We start from the raw sequence: 25,710 nt of genomic DNA on the forward strand, positions 1-25,710 counted from the left end.
ATTATATATATATATATATATATATATATATATACATATACATATATATATATATATATATATATATATATATATATATATATATATATATATATATATATATATATATATATATACATACATACATACATACATACATATATATATATATATATATATATATATGTATATATATATATATATATATATATATATATATATATATATATATATATATATATATATATATATATATATATATATATATCTGTGTATGTGTTGTCTAAGTTTTTCAAGATAAAAAATATAACTTTTTAAATTGTTGATTTGATTTTTTTTCAAAAAATATTTAATGTTGTTTTAGGTTTTGAATAATATGATCAATTCTGCTGCAGTAATGATTCATCATAACGAAAGTAATACAGTTTCAGATGAAACAGGAATAGATGAATCACAAAATTTAACTTGTTACAAAAGAAATTTACCTAATGCACCTGTGATGGAGTCTCAAGATAAAAGAATGTCTCTTGATAATGCACAAGCAAAAAATGAGAGTGGAAATGGAATTAACAAAATTAAATATTACACCTCAAAAAAGAAAAAAGAAAAACGTTTACAAACTGGTGTCTCATCTTCAAAGTTTTATGTGTCTCATGACTTAAATATTCAGAATGAAGTTGATAAAAATTTTACCAATAAAACAATGTTAAAAAAAGATTTTAAGATTTCAGATAAAAGTAATACTGTTTCTGAAAGTCAGACCCATGTTGCTTTATATACATTTTTTCCTAGGCACAAAGATGAACTTTTGTTTAAGGATGGAGATCCTATACAAGTTTTGAAAATGAATGATGACTTATGGTATGAAGGTGTTAATTTATTGACTGGTAAACAAGGCATATTCCCATGTCGATATGTTGCTGACATTCTGCAAAAAGAAATTATTTCAGGTGTGATTTAATAACTATTTGAAATTATTTATTATTTTTTAAACAAATGATAAGTTGATATTAATTGAAGGTAAACAATAGTTTTAATAAACATCAACTTGAACATAAAAATGAACTTTTTTCTAGAGTGTGAAAGTATATGTTTGCATCTTTTTAAGGATTCAGATGCATGATTAGAGGGATCAGATTTTGATCCAGAATAAATTCTTATCATTTAGACAGGTCAGGGTTATATTTTTATAAAACCTTGACCTTGACCTTAAAAAATTAGTAAAACTAACCTAAGTTTGTTGAAGTTTTCGAATTTCACATTTATTTTATAATTTAGGTAATTTTGACCATGGCCTCAAGAAAAAAAATAAAAACCTTGAAATAACTTCTATGTTTTTAAACTAGAACTTCTTCAACAGTCATGCTAAACTAGACATAAATAAACATGGGGTATTGCTTATAAATAGCCAAGGGGTTTTTTTTAATGCTTATAATTTTGTTTTAGTTTTAAATTGCTTTGAAAGTAAAAAACAATCTTTCAAAAACCACTAATAAAAGATTCAATTGTTATATTACCATTCATAGATATAAGAAAATTTTTGTATTAATGCTGGATTGTAATGTTTTAATTTTTGTATTGTTAGGATTGTATTGTGGGCATTTCCATTTCTGTGCATGATTTTTTAATTTTCTTTGTTTTAGCAATTAAAAGCTGGGACTTAAAGCAATATGCTTATTGTTATGATTTTCTTCAAAAACATTTATAGCAAAAATATTTTTATCATATTTTAGGTTACCTGAATAAGTTAAATACATATATTTTGATCATTTTATTTTTTATGCGTAATAATATTACTACAGTTTAAAAATAAACAACAATTTTCTTAAAAATATCTACATGAAATTAACAAATTTGCAACTTCCATGCGTGGCTTCCATGCGTGATCATTCATGAACTGTATTTAAACAATTGTTGTGGCTCTATGATACATAGTGCAATCCTGTAACTTTCTGGAAAGCTTTACTAATGTTTAAAACATTATTTAAAATAATAGATGTAACACTAAAACTTATATTTTCAGAGGAATTAAAGTTTATTTATCTAAAAACTAAAATTTGAGTTTTTCTCTTTATTCTGTGCATGATTCCGCTTTAAACTTAATTTATACTTTGTTAACATTACTAATGTAAAAAATTTAAAATACCATTTACTGAGAATCATAGCAGACAACAGGAGTAAGACATAAACAAGGCTGTTACAAAAAGCGTGTGCAGTCGGATGCCTTGTATGTCCATGCATAAAATATTTTCTTGAAACAACTTGACCACGGCTGTTTGCATGTTTTAAAAAATGTGTTTTAAAAATCTGTTGAAAACAAACTTTATAAAAAGTTTGTTTTCAGGTTTTTATTTAAAAAAAGTTTATTATTTTAGAAATTTAAATATTTTATTGTTTTTATTATTTTAGAATTTTTAATATTTTAAAGTTCTAAAATAATCAAAATAAAACATAACTAAAATAAGACTAAGAGAAATTTATTTTAAACATTAATATTTTACGATTGGAATGAATAGTTCCAAAATTTTGATTTTTCTAACAATTTTATATGACATGAAACTCTTTTAAATAAAGTAAAAAATTACTTTGATCAATGTTTGTTGTTTTATCAAAATATTTGTTTCAATTATCAAAGAAGATTATATATAATATAACTTATTTCTTATTTATTTTTTGTGATAAAATAACTTTGATATTTCAAAATAACTTTCGATTAAATGCTTTTATATATTATGAAAAATGCTTTTATATATTATGCAAAATGCTTTTATATATTATGTAAAATGCTTTTATATATTATGAAAAATGCTTTTAAATAATGACAAATTACTTTTATCGATCATTTACAAAAAACACGTTTTATTAAAGTTATCAAAGAGTATTTTATATAATTTTTTCATTTACATAAATTTGTATTTTTTCCAACAAAATACACACTAGTTAAATAATAACACATTAAATAAATAGCATTGTCAATTCTTTTTTTAAAATCATTTTATTCTTTGCTTAGTAAATCAAGCCTTTCTTTACAAAGAAACGTTTACTCTTTTTAATAAATGTTTCTTTGTAGTAAACATTAAAAAAATAATTATTAAATGTTAATGTTTATATTTATGTTTAGAATACATAACTTTGAAACTTTGATCTTTTATTCTGTTTTTCTTTTGTTTTGTAATAAAGCTGTGACTGTATTAATACAGCTAGTGTGATATACACACTAAAACAGTGATTTGCAAAAATAAGTTGCTTTATTTAAAGATTTTTTTTAGGTGTTTGTCAAGTTTGTTTTTAAACTGATTTAAGCTATGAGAATTTACTACTTCTGCTGGTAATTCATTCAATGCGATTACTGTTCGATTAAGGAGACAATTTTGTCAAGAAGCACTTTTAATAAATTCAGCTCGGTATCTAAAAATGTCCGAATCTGATTTTTTTGTATATTTATTTGCTCTAAGAAATCATATCCATGTAAAGTTAGATTTGCACTATTTTATTGATGATTTTAAAAGTTTGTATTAAGTTACCTCTAAATGCTGAGTTAAAAATTCTGTTAAATTTAAACTTATGAGTCTTTCTTTATATGACATGTTTTTTAGAAAAGAAATTAGCATAGTTGCTTGTCTCTGTACTCGTTCCGATATAGATATATCTTCTTTTAAGGTAAGGAGACCATATGACAATACCATATTCAAGATGTGGATGGACAAGTGTTCAATAAAGAACTTTAAACATCTGTTTATCTATATAATTAAAGGTATACTTTATCATACCAAGTGGTCGATTTGCTTTAGACGCAGAGCTAATTGCATAATACTGAAAAAATATTTTTTGGGCTATTGGTTAACGTGAGGATGTCTAACGTAACACAAAATAAATTTTTCAATTCCAATATTATAGTAATATAAAAATGTCATACATTTAATTGTTTTTTAATAAAATAACTGTGTCCAGTTCATGTTGTCAAAAAAGGATTTTATCTTTGTAGTTTCAATGATTAAAAACAAGTGTCTATATTGTTTTGGAACTTGAACTATTATGAGCTATTGAAAGAACTTTTACTGCTCTTCTATTTGAAAAGTTGGGGCATCGAGTTGAGTTTGCAAGCAATCCTCAGCTTTACAAATTCGTGGTCTGGTGACCCCTTGTTATTAAAATGGCAATATACACTTCCGTTTTTCCATAATATCTTTGGAAAGTTAAAGTCTCCCATTACAAGTACGCAATGGTAGTTTTGATAATCTAATTAATTTTTTTCATTGTGAATAGACTAACAGAATGAAGACTGATCGGGCGATAATTGGAGGAGTCAGAATGTTCACCTGAGTTTTTAAAAATTGGAACAACAGATGCCAATTTCCAGCAGTCAGGAAAACAAGACTCCAGGCCTTGTTACGAGATTTCGCTGCGTAGCGAAAACGCGTAACGCATTTCTAAGTAACTCAACTCAGCAAATATATTTTGCATTCTTTTTTTTTGCGTCTTTTCAAGTACCGCATTGTAATTAAAGTTATTTTATTAACGCGTTAAAAATCATACAAACAGTTAGTTTTTTTCTCACTAGAACAAAAGTTACAAATAAAATCTAAGTTCTTATTTAAAAAATCATTTTTATTATTTTTTTCATATATGAACTAAATTTTATTTTGAAAAAAATATTTTTTTCATGAAACGTAAAATAATGTTTGTTTATTTTCTTATGATTTTACAGTTGGTTTTTGATTATTTTATTAACTGTTAATAAATTTTTTCTTATTTAATTTGTGAACTCTTTTTAATAATGTTTTTAAACAATAAAGAGTTTTTTTTTGTTATTTATCAGTTACTGATAACATATTCGTGATCATAATTTATTTTCATAAATTAAACAAACATCATTAAAACTTTACGTTATTGAATTAACAATAAACAAAATATCTTATTAATAAAATATATACATTAAAATAAATCGTGCATTTTTTAAACTATTATGACAAAAAATAATTTTTACATTTAAAAGGAATTTATATATTTAATTTCTTAAGATAAAACTTAAAACACTTTTTTTTTTTAAACTAATTTTTAACAACAATAAAAAAGATTATTAAACAAACTGTTTCTTTAACAAAAAATCTATTAGTTTACAATTGCAGTTAAATGGTTTTACTTATGACTTTATTTCTTCAGAATAAACGTCACATAAACGATATCAAAAGATAATTAAAAATATTCTAAAAGATATAAGTTTTTGTGTAACGCAAAACTGCTGATGCAGACAGCATCTTTTTACATCGATTTCTTGCAATAATAAAAAGCTGTTTGTTCTCATAAAGTAACTTACGGTTGAGTAAACACTGCGCCAGAGGTTCAAACAGAGCACAAACATGCATATATAATAGAGTGGTCCAAAAAATTGAAAGGTGGAAAGTTAAGTCGGGTTTTGCTTTTGCTTTTGTTCTATTCCCCATATAACATTTGCTTTTGTTCTATTCCCCATATGGATCATTTTGGCCAATTTTAAAAAATTTTTAAACATAACTAGGGGTGGCGCAATTTTGAACAATAAATGTTGTTGCAATGGAAGAAACAAGAAATAATAAAAAATTTAGTTTCTTCAGCAAGAAGATAGTTACAAAACAAAAACAAAATAAAATATTATGACTTAAAGAGGTTCTAGTTATTCTGAACTTAATTCACATATTGTAATGTAATGTTTATTTCGAGACTTTTTTCAACAGACGGTTTGGCGGCTCTAGAAAGGCTTTCTGATGAGTGCTGACAACCTGCAAGAGGTATTGCTTTTGCTTTTTGTTTTTCGTTATTGAAGAGTTGAAGGTCTGGATTAAAGCAACCCCTCTCTCCGCACAGTCATTAACTACTTTCATTTGCCTGGCAGTTTCCCTGAACTGAATATAAATTGGATCCATTTGCCAAAGGTCAAGTGGCATCGAGAGAAAAACTTAAGCCTTCTCTGCTCCATTGTCGATGAGAAGGTTGAAAAGATGAGATGTTCGGCTTGTAACATATAATTTCAATGGGTTTTCTAACTTGAATGTTTTGCCTTCAATTATCTTTGGTGACGTTTTCTTTTTGGCACGTTTAAGATTCTGAACCATGGCGGCTTTTGTACCAACATCAATGAGTCGAAAAAAGTCAAGCCAATCAAATGTTCTGAAAAATAGGTAGTCCATAGGTGTCTTTTGAAGGCTGTCATTGCCACACCTCTAACAACATTGTTGCAGGTATAATCATTCAAAAGTCTCAACAGTCTTAAGTCATTATATGAGGCTCTTTCTGCCAAGCAAGCTTCATGCCAAAATTTTCCATAGACTAGAGCAACAAACAGGCTGATGTCTGTCAAAACTCGAAATCTCACTTCTTCTTTTGGGCTACCACCAAGAAAAATGACACAATTGTAGAAACTTGCCATAGTCTTGGCGAGCTTTTTTTTTTTTCTTGGCGTTGGTGATGGCTTCTTACAGCTTCTTTGTAGTATGCAAGCATTTCATCGTGGAGATCAGTCATGGATCCACTGAAGAGCGTTTCATCAGCAGCATCATATTTGCTTTGGTCAAATATTGGTTATTCTTTTTGAAATCGTTTGTATAAACCTACATCAGGTTAATTGGTAGCTCCAAGATATATGGATGCAAATACGCTGGAAAGTATAACTTCGAAAACATGGTGGCGACATGCTATCCATGCAAGGTCTTTTATGAGTTTTTTCAATAATTGTGCAAGCTTCAGATTTTAAGGCAGTGTTTGAGGCTGTTGTATCGAACACAAGCCCACGTATTTTGTCTTTGAGATGCCAATTATACAATTATCCAAAAATCAATTACAAGTGTGACTGAAACTGTCATGAGTTTAAGGATTTTATCACCACAGCAATATGACTTGGTGTTTCTCAGTTTAAAGATTTTGTGAATAATGAAGTCAAAGCCAAAAAAGAAGAATCTTTTAAGTTTTTCATCCAAAGGATCATCTTGATGATTTTTATTTTTAACATGCTTGTGTCAGCAATTACTTTGAATTGTCTTTTGTCATTAAATTAATTTAAACACTTAGTCATAACCAAGCTGCTGTTGAGCGCAATTTTAGCAAAAACAGCTCTTCTATTAAAACAAGCATGGCACCTTCAAGTATTATCTCCTGGAGAATCGTAAAGGACCATCTAATTGCCCATGGTTTAAAATCACACGCAGTCCAAATCACAGCACCATTGGTCAAAGCTTTTGATCAGCCTATTAAAAATATATAATTGAGTTGGATAATGCTAAAAAAGAGAAAGAAGAAACAGCAAGAACAAAAAGTGTATCACATATATGCATATCACAGCCGGTATCAAAAAATTAAATCAAAAAGTTAAGGTTGCAAATGAAGCTATTTTAATGATGGAAAACAAGATGACAGAGTGTATGGAACTTACAGAGAAAAAAGTGACATGAGTTACATTAAAAAAGGAATGGATTAAAAAGAAAAAGTATTGAAACTAAACAAGAGGTTAAGTTTATAGAAAAACAAATTAAAGAACTTGAAAATAAGAAGAAAAAAATGGTTAAGTTTGTTTCAGTATATCTTATTGTTACTATTATCTTAAGTTGTTTCTCCTTTAAAGTTTTCTAATTTTGTGATTTATTGAAAAATTTTGCAATTTATTAATCTTAACTAAAATTAAAAAAATGCTTTAAATAGATTGTGCCTTCCATAAGAGTTTTTTTGATATAATAACTAGAAACTTGGAAAGCCTACAAGTAGTTAAATAGTTATTTTTTAGCTGTCATGAATATTTTGTTTTTGTTTTTAGCATTTTTTAAGTTAATTGCTTAAATCTGTGCTTCAGTCATTGTTATGGCTGACTCTTCAGATTTTCATTAAGTTTAACTTGTTAGTAATTCTGAAATTACTTAAATTTAAAAAAATGCATTATTTAAGTCCTTGCTGTTGTTTTATAAGTACAGTGGTTGTCTTTAAGATTTTTGTATCACTTCGGAAATATCATTAGTGCTGGAATTTAAGTACTTTTTTAATACTGATGCTGGAAAAAAATATGGGTTTCAGTACCAAAATCCCGAAAAAACATATCCAAATGAAGTAATCAGTGCTGGAATTTTTTTTAATTAGAGTGGACACCCTGTATTAAAAAAGAATAGAAAAAAACATTTCTGAGCTGCTAAATTTGATTTGATTATTTTTGTTTTTAGCCTTAAATATGTCAAAATTAGAATTTTGTAGGAAAAAAAGATCAAGATTTTTATATCAATAACAAATATTTAGTATAAACAATATTTTTTTTCAGTAAAGTAACTGTTTTGTTACTATTATTATATTGTTATTGTTATTTCATTCTATAAAAGGGGTTTATAAAAACAGTTATTGTTTGTATTGTTCTAAATCAGAGAATAGTTGCTACTTATTGTGATTTTTGACCACTTTAAAAACTATGTTGCATAGTCTTGCAATTTGTATTTAATAATTGAAAAATATATAAAAACATCAGTTGTTGTCTGTTTTTGAAATAAAGTTTTCCAAAATGATCCAAAGAATAATTCTAAAATATGATAACAGTGTGTGAGCCATGGAGGAGTTTTTATAAATTTGCTTTGCAACCATTTGTAGATTTTGAATCTCAGAATCTTAAGTGAAAATGGGTTTTTACAAACCATCTATCCTGACTATTCAACTAGTTTTAACTCTATCCTGCTTATTCATCTAGTTTCAACTTTTGAGAAGACAATGTCTTGACTTGACTCGACAATGTCTTATCCTGCATAAGTTTGGTTTAACATAATATTTCTTATTTGGAGAATGAATATGAAAAATATTATCCATTGGTTGTTTGAACAAGTAAATTTTCTTTTTTAAATTGTTTTTTTATTCATTCATATTTACACTGTTGTTATAAGATGCAGTTGTCAGTGGCGTCACTAAGAAGTGCAGTGGGTGAGGGCCACACCAGGCAACACCATCACAACCTGACACAGAGGGGTGGCACCAAAATGAAAAAAAATGCAAATTTGACAGAACTGCTCATGCTCAGGTTAATTTATTTTTGCATTTGGCCTAACCAATAGTTTTCTCATTGGCAAGTCATTGCAAAACAAATTTCTTCATGTATGGTAAAGTTTCATATTCTTATTATTGTCTTAATCTTTTAATTAGATCTCTTGTTGTAAGATTTTTTTTTTAATTTAAGCTGGTAGTATTTATGTAAAGCATAAATAATATTAAAAATATCATATGCTTGTAAAAGAAAACATGTATTGCAACATGCACCTTATGCGTTTGTTTGTTTATATGAAGAACAATAGAAATACGCAATTATTAGTAAGTATTAAATCGGACAAATCAAAAAACGGAACAGATGCAATGGAAGTTTTGTGTTTTAGTTTAATTCAATTAATTCAAACTAAAAATGAAATTCGGCAAAACTTAAAGATGAGCTATAGAAATACTTTCTTAACAATTGATGATTTTAATAGTAAAAGGAACAATACTTTATAAAGCCATTAGAAAATTGATTATTTGAAAAATTTATGTGGTCCTGTGGCCTGCCCTAATATATATGTTGAGGGGGGGGGGGAGGTGATCAAAAAAGTATTTAAAAAAAAATGTCTTCTAACACCCTTTATATGTACTCTATATAGTAAAATAACACTAAAGTAAAAAGTTAGCTTTTTAAAATTATTTTTAGGAGGTGCCATAAGCCCCTGGAAGGCTTGATGGGTCCTAATTTTATCAAAAAGAAAACGGTTTTCAAAAGTATGTCATGTTAGGTCTCAAAAGAAGCAAATAATATAAAAATTTTAAAAATAATTGTTATTTTATAATGCATTTTAATTTTAAAATACGGCTTATTATTAATCAAACATGATGCCAGAATATAATTTCAAGTTGCACAGCTCAATTATTTTTGTTCTGTACCCTTACTGACAAAAATGTTGTGTTCTGTGCTATCTAAGGGTTATTGACTTCTTCATACAACTTGTAAAAAATTATCAGTGAATCCTAGTGTATCAGTATCAAACTGATCATTTGAAAAGAAAAAGGTAAATGAGTACTTTAAAGTGAAAAGCAAATGTTTTGTTGACTTGTATTCTTGTATTATTTGCTTTATGTCAAAAATGAAACACCTAGTTTTTTTTTAATTGAAATTTTTTTTAAGATTATTATTTATTATTTGTTTGATTAGCTGTAGATAAATATGCATTTTTCTACATTATTTTTAATATTTTTGTTTAGCTGACATTAAAGATGCTGATCATATGCAATTCCTCATGAGGTTAGAATAATTACAAAATCTAATGGTAATAAAGTTAATAAAAAAAGAATATCTCACAATAATTTAGTGTTAATAAACATATAAGTGATGTGATTAACTTATTAGTAAGCATTCTTAGTTAGTACTGGATTAAAGGTATTTAGATTTAGCAAAGGAAAAAAAAATCACAAAGCTGAAATTAAATTTGAGCCTATCTTTTTAAAAGGTCATGGCAGTTGTTGTTTTTTTCTCTCTGTGTTTTTCATTGTTTCTTGTTCAGTTTGTTTAAGTTAGAATAAATTTGAATGGTTTATATATAATAAACAAATATTTTGGTAACTGATTGAATCTGTTCAAGGTAGTAAGTTATGTTTAAAACTCATTGATGTAATCATTATTTTGATTAATTAAACAATAATTAAAAACGTTTAGATATTACTAGTTTTTAAAAATTTTTTTGTTCACTCAATTCTTTTTTTTTTTCAAATCTGTTGACATAAACCCAAAATTTAAGAAAATTAAAAAAAAACACCATAATTAAAAACTTTTTTTTTCCTAATAAAAAAACTGTCTGCCCAAGCCCTAACCCTGAGTCAATTTATCTACACTCCTTAAATGTTTTCTCTATTTAAGTCAGTCAGTGTATGTACATTCCACACATGTTCTCTCTACTTAGGTCAGTCTATTTATGTACTCCATGCTCTCATCCCTAAATTATTTTTTTTAAATAGATTTACTCCCAACAAGGCTGCAAACAACAACTATTTTGTTGGGAGTTACAAGAAAAAATGAATAGAGCAAGGAAACAGTTGACAGAAGACTTAAAAAGTTGAAGATTGTACGAATCAGAAAAACTTGAAGATGGGAGAAAGTTCTAAAGCAAAGTGCGGGGAAAAAAACTTGACAAACAAAAGTTTTAAGAGCATGCAGGGACAGATGCAGTAAAAAAATGAGACTTCTCTGAATGACGAGTCAAGCAAGAATGAATTTTAGTAGATGGAACTAGAGATAATAGCTCCTTTGAGCAGCAACCATGATAATATTTTTAGAAAAGAGAAAGAGATGCAACTTTACAATGATGAGAAAGAGGCTCAAGCTAACAGCAGTTGAAGGACATTCATTCAGAAACTCTGTGAATGACATTCACTTTGAAACTTTCACATTGTTTTCAAGTTTTTACTAAGCTTCCATTCAGATTTAATGATTGATATTTTTAGGCTTCCATGAACTGGAAGGCCACACATGTATTATTAAGGCTGGGTACTTATTAAGCTTGCAATCTTCTTGTACCAGTCTTTAAAATTTTAAATTGACATTAGACCCATCTGAAGATATCTGAATCATATTTTGTATGTCAGGTCGAGATACACCTTGATTAAAATAAGTTGACTAACTGTTCTCTTTTAGAAGGAGATGACATACTTTTTTGCCTGTTATTCTCCTTCATCCTCTTTGAGCAAATCATTATTAAATGTCCTCCTTTTTTGTGAATTTGAGCGCAATTTATCTATTGAATTATATTGGTCTGTTTAAAAATTTTATGCACTATTGTCCCCTAATATTCGAATCTAATTGGTTCCAACCACAAACCAACTTAATAACAGGCCTGAAAGACACACAAACTAAAAAAATAATTATAGGCGGATGTTAATGAGAATAACAATGGAGAATGTAGGCTGGTTTCAACGTTGTTAGTTTTTATTTTAGTTAAACATGTAATTTTAAATGCTGTATATGTTAAAAACTTAGCAAACATAATATTGAAAAAGTTATCGATATATATATATATATATATATATATATATATATATATATATATATATATATATATATATATATATATATATATATATATATATATATGTATACATATTTACGTATATTGCTTATTACTAATAAGTGATAATTAATACTATTTTATATGCAGTATATTTTCTGTAATCAGAAAAAGTGAAATTTTATTTCAACAAAGACTATATCATGCCCTTTGAATGTTGTGTAACTGGTTGCAAAGGCAACTAAGACAAAGAACATAAAGTAAAACTCTTTTTGTTACCAAACAAAAATCGTAATTTTCAAGTAAGATAAAAATGGATTCATACAATACCAAGAGAAAATATTTCAGACAGTCCAAATACATTTATATGTGAAAATCATTGGCCAGTTGATTATGAAACCTGTCAAGTTCATGGTAAAATTCATCCTGTAAATCCACCAACTATTTTTATCTGTGTATTGCCAAGTCAAATTCTGCCGCACCTCTACCAAAAAAAAGGTCAACAACAAAATTGCTACCATTTACACGTAACATAAAAGCTGATGAAAATCATCGCACTTGGATTTGTATGAAATTAATTGTTTTAATGACCTTTAAAAAAATTAAGCAAAGAGGTTATCATCAGTCAATAAAATTAAGATAAAAAATTAATCTATAAAATTAGTCAATAAAATTAAGATAAAAATCAGTCAATAAAATTAAGATCAGTCAATCAAATCAGTCAATAAAATTAAGATAAAATAATAAAAACAAATAAAATTAAATAATAAAAACAGTAAAAACAATATAATAAAAAATAAAAAACAAAAACCAAAAAGAAATCCAAAGCATTTTGCATTAATAAAAAAAATTTAAGTCAATTAAATTTGCATTTTTGCCGTTATTTAAAAAGTATTTAATTTTATTAGTCTCCACAATTATTTTTATGGTTTTTACTTTTTCAACAGAGAAAAGTTGGATGTGAAATAAAAGTATAGTGACATACTTTGTCAAGAAAAATCATTTTTCATTTTCTTAAGGAATTTAAGGAAATTCAGTAATCTGACAAGAATAAATTTTTAAGTTCATTCTTAGTTAAAAAAAGTCTTGTAAATATTGAGGTCATGCTTTCCATATATTTAAGAGATGAGCATTTTAGTGCTTTACAAACTTACTAAAAAGATATATTTACCTAAACCAACTAAAGGAAATTCTAAAACAAATTCAGAGAAATATGTCCTTATATTTTGTGTGAAAGAGTGTCTAAAGATATATACAAAACAAAATTTTCTAATTAGAATTTTTCTACAAGAATTGGCAACATCTCAAAAATACAATCCCTACATGAGCTTTTAACACTAAACTTTATTGACAAGGGCTTTAACCTCAAGAAATTTTGGTACATTGTACTTGATAGTAGTCACACTATAGAAGCAATAGAGTGTTAGAGTAAGTTGTCTGCATATCTAAACTGCCTTTTTGGACAAAGGCTTGTGTTGCTTTGACAATTTTTTAAAACGAGCTTCGGCTCATTTAAAAAAATTGGAGATTGTCAGAATAAAAGTAAAAGCATCTGTGAATACAATTAAAAAATTTACTGCAAATGTTCTCTTAATTTACTGTGGAATCAAAGACTAAAACTAGAGGCTAAAAGCTTGTCAACTGAAGTTGTAACTGAAAACCTTATTGATTTGAAAAATAAAATTCAGACACAGACTATTGCTGATAAAGTCAATGAAGACAATGAGGTCGTGAATTTTTCTTTTGCTAATGTTGAGAGTTTGAGACAGAATAGAACATTTAAATGTTGATGAATTGGTAAAGAACTTAAAAATGGTACATTGAAAAAAACTACTGGCAAAATAAGCTTGATGTTGGCTGTGAAGACCCATCGCCTCTACAACCACTGAAAGAGTTTTTTCTGCAGGAGGACAAATCTATTCAACTAAACAAGCAAAGCTTTAACCCAAATCTGGAAAAGTTCCAGGAAATATCAAGCATATTTTTATATGTTTAAGTTTTTTCAGAATATCTTGCAACCTTATGAGTCTTGTCATTTTTTTATTTTACAATTTTAAAAATGTTACAATTATTTTTCCAATTCTAATTTTAGCTGGTTTCTTGTTACCATTTTTTTTATTGTGGTAGACCGCTTGCTTCATTAGCTAAAAGTTTCAAGTTTAATCCCCACCATGTCCCTGGTAGTACAGCGGCTAACTTGTTTTTTTACGCAGCAGCCTTGTTTGTCAAGGTTGATATCAAGCAATTATATTTTTTGTGATAGCAAAATTAATTTTAAGGTCAGCATCTGGGGATGTTGGCATTTGTACTTATTGGCGTCATATCTCTGGTTTTAAAAATATCTGGGGTGTTCAGAAATAGATTAATCTCAAACATTGTTAAATTAGCTCTTACATTATATAATAGAAAATTAATTGATAATGCACAAATAAAATTAGAAATTGAATTAATAATGGAAGAATACACAGCCAAAGTCCTAATCAACAATGCAAATATTAAAGTATATCTTACAATAAAGGAATCAAGCATGCAATTAGCAAAAGTGGCCAACATGTTGACTTCAGGAAAATGAAAAAAAAACATCTAAGAAGTTTTTTAAAGTTCGCTTTAAAATGGATAAGTCAGCAAAAATTTTGCAGGAAACAGATTATTTACAACCACCTGAAAAAGGAATTAAACATAATTAAAATGGAAGCTTTTTCTTTAATTGAATTAATTCCTCTAAAACTTGTTATCTATAACATTTTTTATTTGTCTTTTAGACCAAATATGGTGCAATAACTTTTAATTTTATTTTTCATACTTGAGTTTTGTGAAAGTAGTGTAATAATTTAATGCTTATTTTAATTGTTGTTTCAATTTACTTGTGTAATTATTTAGTTATTAATTATATTTTGTGTCAATTACTTAATAAAAAATTGTTTTGACCTTCTTGTTTTATATAAAGTATAAATAAAACAGGTATGAACTGGTGTAAGGTGGGAGGAGCCAGATTAACAAAAACTGCTTTATGTGATTTAAATAATGTCCTGAAATTGCCCTGAAATCCAAAAAAATTATTGTCCTAAAATTCAAAAATATTATTTGGGAGGCTTGAATTTGTTGCATATTACTTTTTTTCGTAGGAAACTAGTTTTTAGTAGTACCTTGATGCTTTTAAAAAAGAAGATTTGTATAAAGCATTTACATTAAAGATATATTTTGTTATAGGTGTTATAGTATTATTTTATAAGTTATATTTGTAAGTATAACACTGATTTACTTTCTTGTTTTGAAAAAAAAAGTTAAATAATAATATGGTTTTAAACCAAATTCTTAAAATGGTTTTTAACCATTTTCCTAAATGGTTTTAATCAAACTTTAAACTATTCTTTAATACCATTCGCTTTAAACATATCAGCTGTATGGTACTTAGGCGGAGTTGTTTATTGTGATCAAGTCACTAATAACAACAATATTGGCAGGCGAATAATGAAAATAGGCTCATATATCATCAAATATCTAAATATATATTTATGTATATATATATTTATGTATATATATATATATATATATATATATATATATATATATATATATATATATATATATATATATATATATATATATATATATATATATATATATATATATAAAAGAATTTATAGACTAAATGTCATAATCATTAAAATATTTATTTATTGTTTCTTCATTATTAGAGTTTGCCTTTTCTTTCTCTTTTTTATTTTTATGTTATTAAAATTATTGAAAATTTTATATTACGTCTATTCTCTAGGTTCCTTGGATCAGTTGAAGTTGCAGATTTTAAAGGAGAAGATGTTCTTGCATTTGCAATTGCTAAGGTTCAAAATATGTTTCTTTTTTAAATACATTCAGTTCTTTTACATCTATTCATATCTTCATTAAGGGTATAATAATAATTATAAAGATAATAATAATATTTATTTATTTTAAAATCAAAATTCAATATTAAAAGTATATAAGAAAATTGTTAATGCTTCATTGGGCGCAACTGTAACAGACCTACAATTAACTGATATAACAAGCATCTGTCATTTATTATTTTCTCCATGCCGAAGCATTTTAGATCTAGTACTTTCTAGTAATTTCTGGTCTTTAGGAAATTTAAAAAACTCTCCTACTAAGTTACTTTATTGATAGTAAAAAGTGTATTAAGTGACCAGTGTGCTGTGTTAGGCTGCATTGAATTTTTTCTTTTTTCTTTATGTAGATATTTTTGAATTATTATTTTTTTACAGAATTATTTATTTCATTCTTTTCAGAGTTAAGAAATACTAAACTAGTGGTAGGTACTTTATAAAATTAATAAAAAATCTCAAAATGATTTTAGTCAAAATCTTATAGGATGATGAATGCACAAAAATAACCTAACATGCACATTGCTCCAAATCATGTCATTAACGATTTTTTTAAGAAAAGTTTAATGGCATCTCAATTTGATAAACTAATGAAGTTACTTGAGTAAGATGTTACAGAAGAAACCTTTTTTAATAAGTAACAAAGCACACAGGCTAGTACTAGGAAGTATCTTACTTAAAGGGTGCTATTTTACCAATTTAGATCTAAAGAGTTTCTTACATTAGAGTTTTGAGTAGTTTCCTATATAAAAAAAAGTATGTATTTTACTCCTTAACTTATTCATTCTTTATTAATCTAAGAATAATTGAATAAATTGCAAGTTGTGAATTTTTACTTTTTTTAATGGTGAGTAAAATGGTTCTTTAATATCCTTATTTTCCATTTGTATTCTTAATGATCTCACTTTTTGATACAAGCAATCTTAAAATTATTAAAGCAACTAATGGTCCTAAAAATCCAAAAAATAAAATTTTAACTCTACAAAAAGTACTTAATGTATCGCTAAAGAAAAATAAATCACCAGAGGTATTTTCTGCACAACTTCAGGTGGCTAAAAGCTGAGTATATTCTCTTCAAAAATGCAGGCCAATGTACAGAAAACCTACTAAAGCTTATAATGCATCATTAAAAATTATGTTCACATTTACAGATGTTGAAAAATTGTTTTCAGTGCTCCAACTTCTGTACACAAATAAAATTATGCCTTTCAGTTATGTCATTATTAGTGCTTGTATTTTTGAATTACTTTTATAAAAATTAAAGTTTATTATTAGAATTGCAATTATTCATAATAAAAAAAATTTCTTTCAAATTTAAAAAGCAGTAAAACAGCTGTTTTTAGAAACCCTACAACTCAAAGAAGAATAACAAAAAAAAGTCCAAATGGCTAAATAAACCACAGAATAAATGATCATCACAGAATAAACTATTAGAGTTGGAAGTTACAGGAAAAGAAAATATGAAGTTTATAGAGCAAGATGATGATTAACAGACAGCTTAAAAGATTGCAAATGATATGAATCAGGAAAACAAACTGAAGGCAACAAGTACCAAAGAACTGATATTCGAGGAAAAAAACTAGGCGAATAAGAATTTTTGGAGCACTTAGGAACAATCACAGTAAAAAGATAAGACCTAATTAAATCATGAGTAACACGTAAATGAGTTTTAGTAAATCGCATGTAAGACGCTAGCTTTAGAGCAGCGTCCATTATAGTATTTATAGAAAAAAGAAAGAGAAGCAACATTACGACAATGTGACAATGGTTGGAGATTGGCTGCAAGAGCAGGTCAAACTATGTTTACAATGCATTTTTGCACCTTGTCTTAAAGAGAAAGGGCATCATTCGAAGATCAGCTCCAGATATGGCAACAGTGTTCCATACAAGGACAGATTTGAGATTAATAGAGATAAAGAATAGAATTTGAAGTAAGAAAGTAGTGAGCACTTTCTTACTCCAAATAATAGATAGAGAAATGCAACTATAGCAGATGCTAATTTTGCAACAGATTTTATATATGGTTTCCAAGAAAGATTGGTTAGTAAGAGTTAATCCTAGAAGATAAAGTTGTAGATGATTCATCAATACATTACCGTTCATAAATATAGGAAGATCTAGATTATTGCAATAATGATTAGCTGAAAAAAATTGAGTTTTATCTAAGATAAAGTTCACCAGCCACTGAGAGTCACATGCTGTAGCAGAAGTGAGATCCTTTTCAAGCTCAAATGCCCCCTCCAAGCAATCAGAGAGTTTTGGCTTCTTATCAAGACAAGAATAAATGGTAGTATCATCAGCGAACAATGCCACCTTAAATGTGAGAATTTCAGGGAGATCTTTAATGTATTTAAAAAAAGTATAGGGCCAAGGATAGAATGCCGATGAACCCCTGAAATTACAGGATATGAAGAAGTGTGCTGTCCATTGAGGACAACTTTTATACTAGGGTTGTTAACAAAGGGTTCAATAATCTTAAAGATGTTACCTGATACACCATAAGAACAGAGGTTATGGAGAAGACCGGCATGCTAAACTTTATTGAAGGCTTTAGAAATGTTGAGAGCGATAGCCTTAACCTCTCCACGTCTATCTAATGCACAATAAAACCTAATGGTTATTATCGTTAACAAATCAGCAGTAGAATGACAAGATCAAAATCCATATTAATGATCAGAAAGTAAATTATTAGATTGAAGAAAATAGATTAGGCGTTTGTTAATTAACGACTCAAAAACCTTGCTTATGATAGGAAGAAGACTAATGGAACAATAGCTAGACGAGTCAGATCGCTCTCCAGAGTTTTAAAAATAGGGATAACAGGTTCCAGTATCCAGCAGGCTGGAAAACAAGACTCTGATAAGCACTAGTAAAACAGTTTAAAAAATTTTGACGACAGCTCTAGAAAACACTTCTGCAAGGCTATAACAGGTATGTTGTCCGGACCAAAAGAAAACAAGTCATAAATTGAGTAGATTGTCTTGAAAGCGAGTAGGAAAGTTGACTATTTTTGTTAGAGACTAAGAAAGGCAAAAGTTGTGGGTCTTAACACCTGCAGAGTAACTGACACTAGAACCAAGTCATTCAGTGTGATGAGGATTAAAGTCTCCCACAACAACGATATTGGCTAAAGGATAAAAAAAAAGGGCTCGGTCAATTTGATCAGAAATAACATCAAAAAAAGTGCAGTCTAAATATGAAGGAGAGCGATATAGAACAAAAAGAAAGGTTATAGTGATGCTAAACGAAAGCATAAAAAACTACTCTGTAGATTCAAACCGACAGATTTTTCCTGACAAATGGGTGAATTATTATGAATGTAAATGCCCAGGCCCAGCATGACTATTGGAGTTTTTATGAGTTAAAGAAAGATAACCATCAACACAAAGGTCAATTGATCAGACAGCTGAATTCAAATTAGTCTCACAAAGAGCAAGTAGGTCTGGTGAACTGTGCATAAGATACGGCTTAACAAAAGAAAAGTTACTTTAAAGGCCATGAATATTAGTGAATGATAGATTTAGAGAACTCGGTGATGACAATGTTTTTTTGTGTTTTATAATCCTTGATACTTTAGTCATTTTTTAAATTAGTTAAAGAACTTGACTGAAAGCACAGATAGTACTCAGTACGCTATCTAATAGTCCAAGAAATTACCTTATTAGTCTTAATAAACCCTGAGCTGTAACAAAGATGAGTATTTTTATCGAGACACCATCTCTAGCCTTTACTCAACCCTGAGCCCCAAGGCAGGGTGTGTGTTAAATCAGAGTTTTATTTGCTTTATTATTTGTCTCTTTATTCTTTCCTTGGGTGCTTTAAAGTTGAGTTTTTGCAATCTTTCTTTGTATGATGAATATTTTGCTTCAGATATTTTTTTGTAATTTGTTTTTTAAATCTTTTTATCATCCTTTATATCATATTTTTGTTGAGAAGACCAGGTATAGTGTATCAGTTGTTAGTAATTGTATGCAATATACAATATTCACCATACTGCTATTCTGTATTTATGAAAAGTTTTTTTAATTGACCAAGTATTTTGTTTCTAGTCGAAAATGCTCAAGTGATTTGAAACCATAATAGCTAGGCCTCATTTGAGTTTTGATTCTTTTAGTTTTTGACAAGCTCCATCTGACTATATCATTTTGTGTTTGTCTTGGTTTTTATTTGGTATGCCTTTGATGCATTGCTTTTTTCTACTTAGGACCCCCTCCGATGTCAGCTCGTCTAGAATGTTTGTGAAGAAAGCTGAAGGACTTTATGGGAAATTTCTTAACAAAGTCAGTAGTAGTAGTAGTAGTAGTAGTAGTAGTAGTAGTAGTAGTAGTAGTAGTAGTAGTAGTAGTAGTAGTAGTAGTAGTAGTAGTAGTAGTAGTAGTAGTAGTACTAGTAGTACTAGTAGTACTAGCCGTAATACTAGTAGTAGTAGTAGTTGTAGTACTAGTAGTAGTAGTAGTCGTAGTACTAGTCATAGTAGTAGTAACAATAATACTACTAACAAAAGCAATAAACAGTAGTAAAGAATAAAAATGGTGCTATAAATCATACAAATTGAAACTGAAATTATATAGAATTTCAGTCTGTAACAGCCAAAACAATAAAGAAGTGTAACTTTAATTAAATAATATACAAGTTCTAAGATTTGCAGTTTAAAATAGTTAACACTTGTTTATTTAATGGTTTCTTGTTTTAATAGTTAAAATAGCAATAGTTAAAAGTTTGTATTTATAATAAATATTAACAATAATAAATATTAAAAATAAAAAATATTGATTACTAACATCAAATAAATGTTATTAGATTGTCAATCAACGTAGTATGCTTACTGCAGCTGATCCTCCTTCATGTGTTTTACAATTGAGTAATAAAGGAATTCGAATTTCAGATATTAAGTATTCGGAAAAAGATAATGAAAAATTAAATAAAAAAGTTAAAAAAGGAAAACATAAAGGAGAAAAGAAGAATGAAGTTAATGTAAGAAGTTTTATTAATATTAATTTTTGCTTATACAAACAAAATTAAAAATTTCAAACATTTAAATGTTTTAATTTTCCATTGAAAATTTGAAAATGTGAGCAGTAAAAGGTAAAAAATGTGTATAAAGGAATCCCAAAGTGCCCAGACAAGTTTTGTTCATATTAAAGAGAATGATAAAAAAAAAATGTTTGGGCTAATTTTTTTAGTAAAGCAAAATAATAAACGTATACCAAGAAAAACTAATTTTATTATTTTACTTGAAGCTCACCATCTCCATGTTAGCTAGTTCCTTTAAGTCTTTAAAATATATGCCACAATCTACAGAATTTATAATTTATTCAAGCGCATTTAATTCCAAAGTGTTTTAGTATATGACGTCATTGTAGAATTTTGATAAGAAATCTAAAAATTTTTTTTTTCATCAAACTATTTTTTTATTTTTTCATTATAAATTGCTAAAGAATTTGTTTAGTTATTTATTATTATATAAAAGTGTTTTTTTTTTTATCATAAATTACTATAGAATTTATTTAGTTATTTTAAATTATTATTTTATAGTAATTTTTACGAAGTTCGCATTAAAAATATGAATAAAATATTTCAGATATCTTAAGCTTGTCTATTGCTATAAATTATTTTTGTGTTATATTTATTGTTATTAAATGATTATTATCCTTAATAAGATTCTGTTAAAATAATTGTTGTATTATTTAACACTTTCATGACCACAAGTCGCTGACAGTGGCTTTTGATTTTTTTAAATGTACAAAAGATGCAGTTTTACACCAACGTACCTTTACCCACCCACAGACTCACCCATGTGATACAGACTATGTAAGTTAAATCAAAAAATGATTTTACTTCTGGGCAATGAAGAACTCTAGGTAAACCTAGGTAAAAAATACAAAATTCTAAAATTGTAAGAAACAAAGAAAAACAACATATCAAATTAATGAAATAGGTTTTATATATATATGTATGTATGTATATATATATATATATATATATATATATATATATATATATATATATATATATATATATATATATATATATATTTTATGTAGCCATGGTGCTGAGTAACAGGCTTTCACTTTCGATCTTGAAGATAAAAAATTACATAAATATAGTTCTCATTCTGGCCATAATTTTATTAACAATTCTGGCAAATCTGGTTGCATCCGCAATTCAATATTTCTAATCCGGTACACCCCTAATTATTTTAAAGTTATATTTAGTTTGGTATACTGAATGGATAATGTACATCACAGTAAATTAACCTTAAAAAATGCAGTAGTGGTGTAGTGGTAGAGCACTCTTGTCTTAAATGAGAAGCTCCGAGTTCGATTCCCACCATGTCTCTGGTAGTACCGCGCTCAACTTGTTTCTCCACATAGCGGCCTTGTTCGTCAAGATTCATGTGTTGGAGTTAAAGAGTTGAGAGAGGGTTGTAACCACAACTAAAATTAGCCTCTTCGACTGTAGTGGGAAGTGAATTGAAATTTAAAAGGAAAAAAAACTAAATCAAAACAACCAGTTAAGTTACTGCAGTAACTTACTGTTACTCAACTATTAAATTTACTTAATATACTCAAAGGCTTGCAAAAATTAGCCATATAAATGTCTCTATTTATATGTTGTTAACACATAGTATAAGCTTTTAACTAAAAATATTTTTACAAAAAAATCTCAAATAGAATATAAAAAATACGATACCTTTTTTTTATATTTTATTTGAAGCGATATCAAGATCAAACATTTTCTATAAATACCCAAGCTGTTTTTAGGAATTTTACTCTCTTTTATTTTAATTCTTTTATTCAAATAATTTTGAAATTGAAAAAAAATTGGAAAAATAAAAGAATTTTAATGCTCAATAATTATAAATTTAATTCAGCGGTGTCCGTAATACTCAGTTCATAATACCCAGCATAGCATGAATTATGGCTGAAAGTTAAACGTATATCTAGCTACAGTAACAATATCAGATTTAGAACATATTGCAAGTGAGCAAGAAAGTTTTATTTAAATCATAAGCGTTTTGAAGTTAGCTATATTTTATTTTTTGAAAATAGTTATAAAAGTAGAAACACTATATTGCAAACATTAATTGCGAAAGGTAAAATAAAAAATTAAATTATAAAAAATTTAAATTAAAATTATTAAATTATTTTACTTTTGTTCAAAGAAATTCTATTCTAAGAAATAATTTAAGCATATTCTTAAACATAAGGAAATATAATTTGATTCATTAAACCAAATTTTTTGTTTCACTTTTTATTGCAAAAAAATTTGAATGAAAAAAATTGAATAAAAACATCAACTTAAAAACCATTTGAATGAAAAACTTTTAATAGTACGCTAGATCAAGAAACAATAAATTATAAAAAATGGTATCTAATGTTTTTTTGCTTTGATTTTACTTGTTTGGTTTATAGATTATAAATCTATACGCATGTTTTTTTGCGCAAATATGAAGTTTAAAGTTTTATGACTATGTTTTAATTTGTTAATTAGAACAATTCTATTTATTTACTTTATTTAATTTTAAACATATTTTATTTTATTAAGGTTATAAACGCTATAAAATAGCAATAAAAAAACGTCACAGAGATGTTTTACATTAACACAAGCTCTTTATATTTTACATTAACACAAGCTCTTTATGTTTTACATTAACACAAGCTCTTTATGTTTTACATTAACACAAGCTCTTTATGTTTTACATTAACACAAGCTCTTTATATTTTACATTAACACAAGCTCTTTATGTTTTACATTAACACAAGCTCTTTATGTTTTACATTAACACAAGCTCTTTATGCTTTACATTAACACAAGCTCTTTATGTTTTACATTAACACAAGCTCTTTATGTTTTACATTAACACAAGCTCTTTATGTTTTACATTAACACAAGCTCTTTATGTTTTACATTAACACAAGCTCTTTATGTTTTACATTAACACAAGCTCTTTATGTTTTACATTAACACAAGCTCTTTATGTTTTACATTAACACAAGCTCTTTATGTTTTACATTAACACAAGCTCTTTATGTTTTACATTAACACAAGCTCTTTATGTTTTACATTAACACAAGCTCTTTATGTTTTACATTAACACAAGCTCTTTATATTTACATTAACACAAGCTCTTTATATTTTACATTAACACAAGCTCTTTATGTTTTACATTAACACAAGCTCTTTATATTTTACATTAACACAAGCTCTTTATATTTTACATTAACACAAGCTCTTTATATTGTTAAAACAACTTTGCAGTTTTGTTTTGTTGTTTTATAGCTTTTTACAGTAATAATTAAATACTCTTTAAAAATAGCACGTTTAAAAATTGTAATATTTGTGTTTTTATTCTTACTTTTTTACTTTTGCTTTTTTAAGTATCAGTAAAAACAATTACTAAAAGAAACATCTTAATAGTATTAAATAGGTTACTTGCTCATTACACTATAACTGCAACTTTAAATTATAACTTGAGCTGTAAATTATAACAGTAACTTACACTATTTTAAACTCTGCCAAACGCGAAAATTCTAAGATAATATTTCAGTATGAGAGATAAAATGTTTAAAAAATAACAATTTTGAAATAATGTACAAAAGATACAATTTTGTACTTATTTCAACCCCTCCCCTCCATTACCGCAAAACAGCGTAAAAGATATGGGGAATAAGGCAAAAAATTTTTTGCAATCAAATTTTTTTGCGTTAATTCGAGCCCAGTAGTTATGTTAAAACACATTTTTAGGTATAACAAAATAATTTTTAAAATTTGGTGGTTTATTTATATTTAAGATCCTCCTTTTTCTCTCCAATTTTAATTTTAAATTTGATTGGGCTATAGGCTCAATCCTGTAAAATTTGTTTTTAAAATATGCTTCATCAATGTTAGAATAGCTCTGGGTATAAACACCATCCAAGGCTTTTGTTTGGTTTTATCAACCTAGTTGCAGCTAAAATCAAACTCTTGGTTTTATCAACCTAGTTGCAGCTAAAATCAAACCCTAGGTATCATAAATTAAGTTTTTAAAAGTTCTAGTTTTAATTATTTTATATATTTTTAGGATACCGATGATAATTCAGCACATTTTTTTTCACTAAAGAATGTGACTTTTTGTGGAAACCATCCTAAAGACCATAGGTATAAAAAATTAACCATGCTAACAATATGATTTTATGTGATAAGTTATTAGGGTTGCCAGCTATACTGGAAAGTTATGGATTTCAAAATATGTCCTAAAATGTCCTGAAAATTTATTTCATTGAGGTTATTATTGTCGAAATATGATGTTTTTAGTTTATATAATTAAAATCTTATAATCTTAGAAATATTATTCAAGGTTTTTCCTTGATTTATTTTGAAACTTTTATATATATTTATAACACATATTTATACAGGTTGTATATTTTACAAGCCTTCCAGGGAAGCGAGTGCAGTTGCATGCCTTGTTTGTCCACGTTCAAAGTAATTTATTACTTTGAACAAGCACAACAATTTTTATATAGTAAGCGTTTTAATAATTTGCAGCAAAAAAAGCTCTAAGAAACTACAGAGAATTGAAAATTGAAAAAAAAAATAATAACATACCTAAATATTTTACTGTTTTTGTTTTCTATTTTTTAGGGCATTTGTTATTTTCCACTACCAAAGTTAATACAAGTCGAGGAAGAAAGCAGATAAGAATATAACAAAAACAAAAGCATTTTTTGATATACAATTTGTTCGCAACTTTTTTCAGTCAGTATATAAAGGAAATACTTTATTATTTTTGAAATAAGGACAATTTTAAAATTTGTTTTTCAAATGTTTATGTTAAACTTTACTGTTTTTATTAATGT

The 25,710-nt window shown here is 27.1% G+C and overlaps 1 protein-coding gene across 1 annotated transcript in view; it reads left to right on the forward strand.

Moving 5' to 3' along the window:
* Positions 1 to 338: 338 nt before the first annotated feature.
* Positions 339 to 25,710, forward strand: part of LOC101239408 (C-Jun-amino-terminal kinase-interacting protein 1) — a 36,139-nt gene continuing 10,767 nt past the window's right edge. Inside the window, exons 1-5 of the mRNA XM_065813975.1 lie at positions 339 to 929; positions 10,198 to 10,237; positions 15,769 to 15,835; positions 20,672 to 20,845; positions 24,936 to 25,012. Coding sequence (XP_065670047.1) covers positions 356 to 929; positions 10,198 to 10,237; positions 15,769 to 15,835; positions 20,672 to 20,845; positions 24,936 to 25,012 — 932 coding nt within the window. The 5' untranslated portion in view covers positions 339 to 355. The remainder of the gene's footprint in view (positions 930 to 10,197; positions 10,238 to 15,768; positions 15,836 to 20,671; positions 20,846 to 24,935; positions 25,013 to 25,710) is intronic.

Source organism: Hydra vulgaris, chromosome 12 (assembly GCF_038396675.1).
Source record: "Hydra vulgaris chromosome 12, alternate assembly HydraT2T_AEP".
NCBI lineage: Eukaryota > Metazoa > Cnidaria > Hydrozoa > Anthoathecata > Hydridae > Hydra > Hydra vulgaris.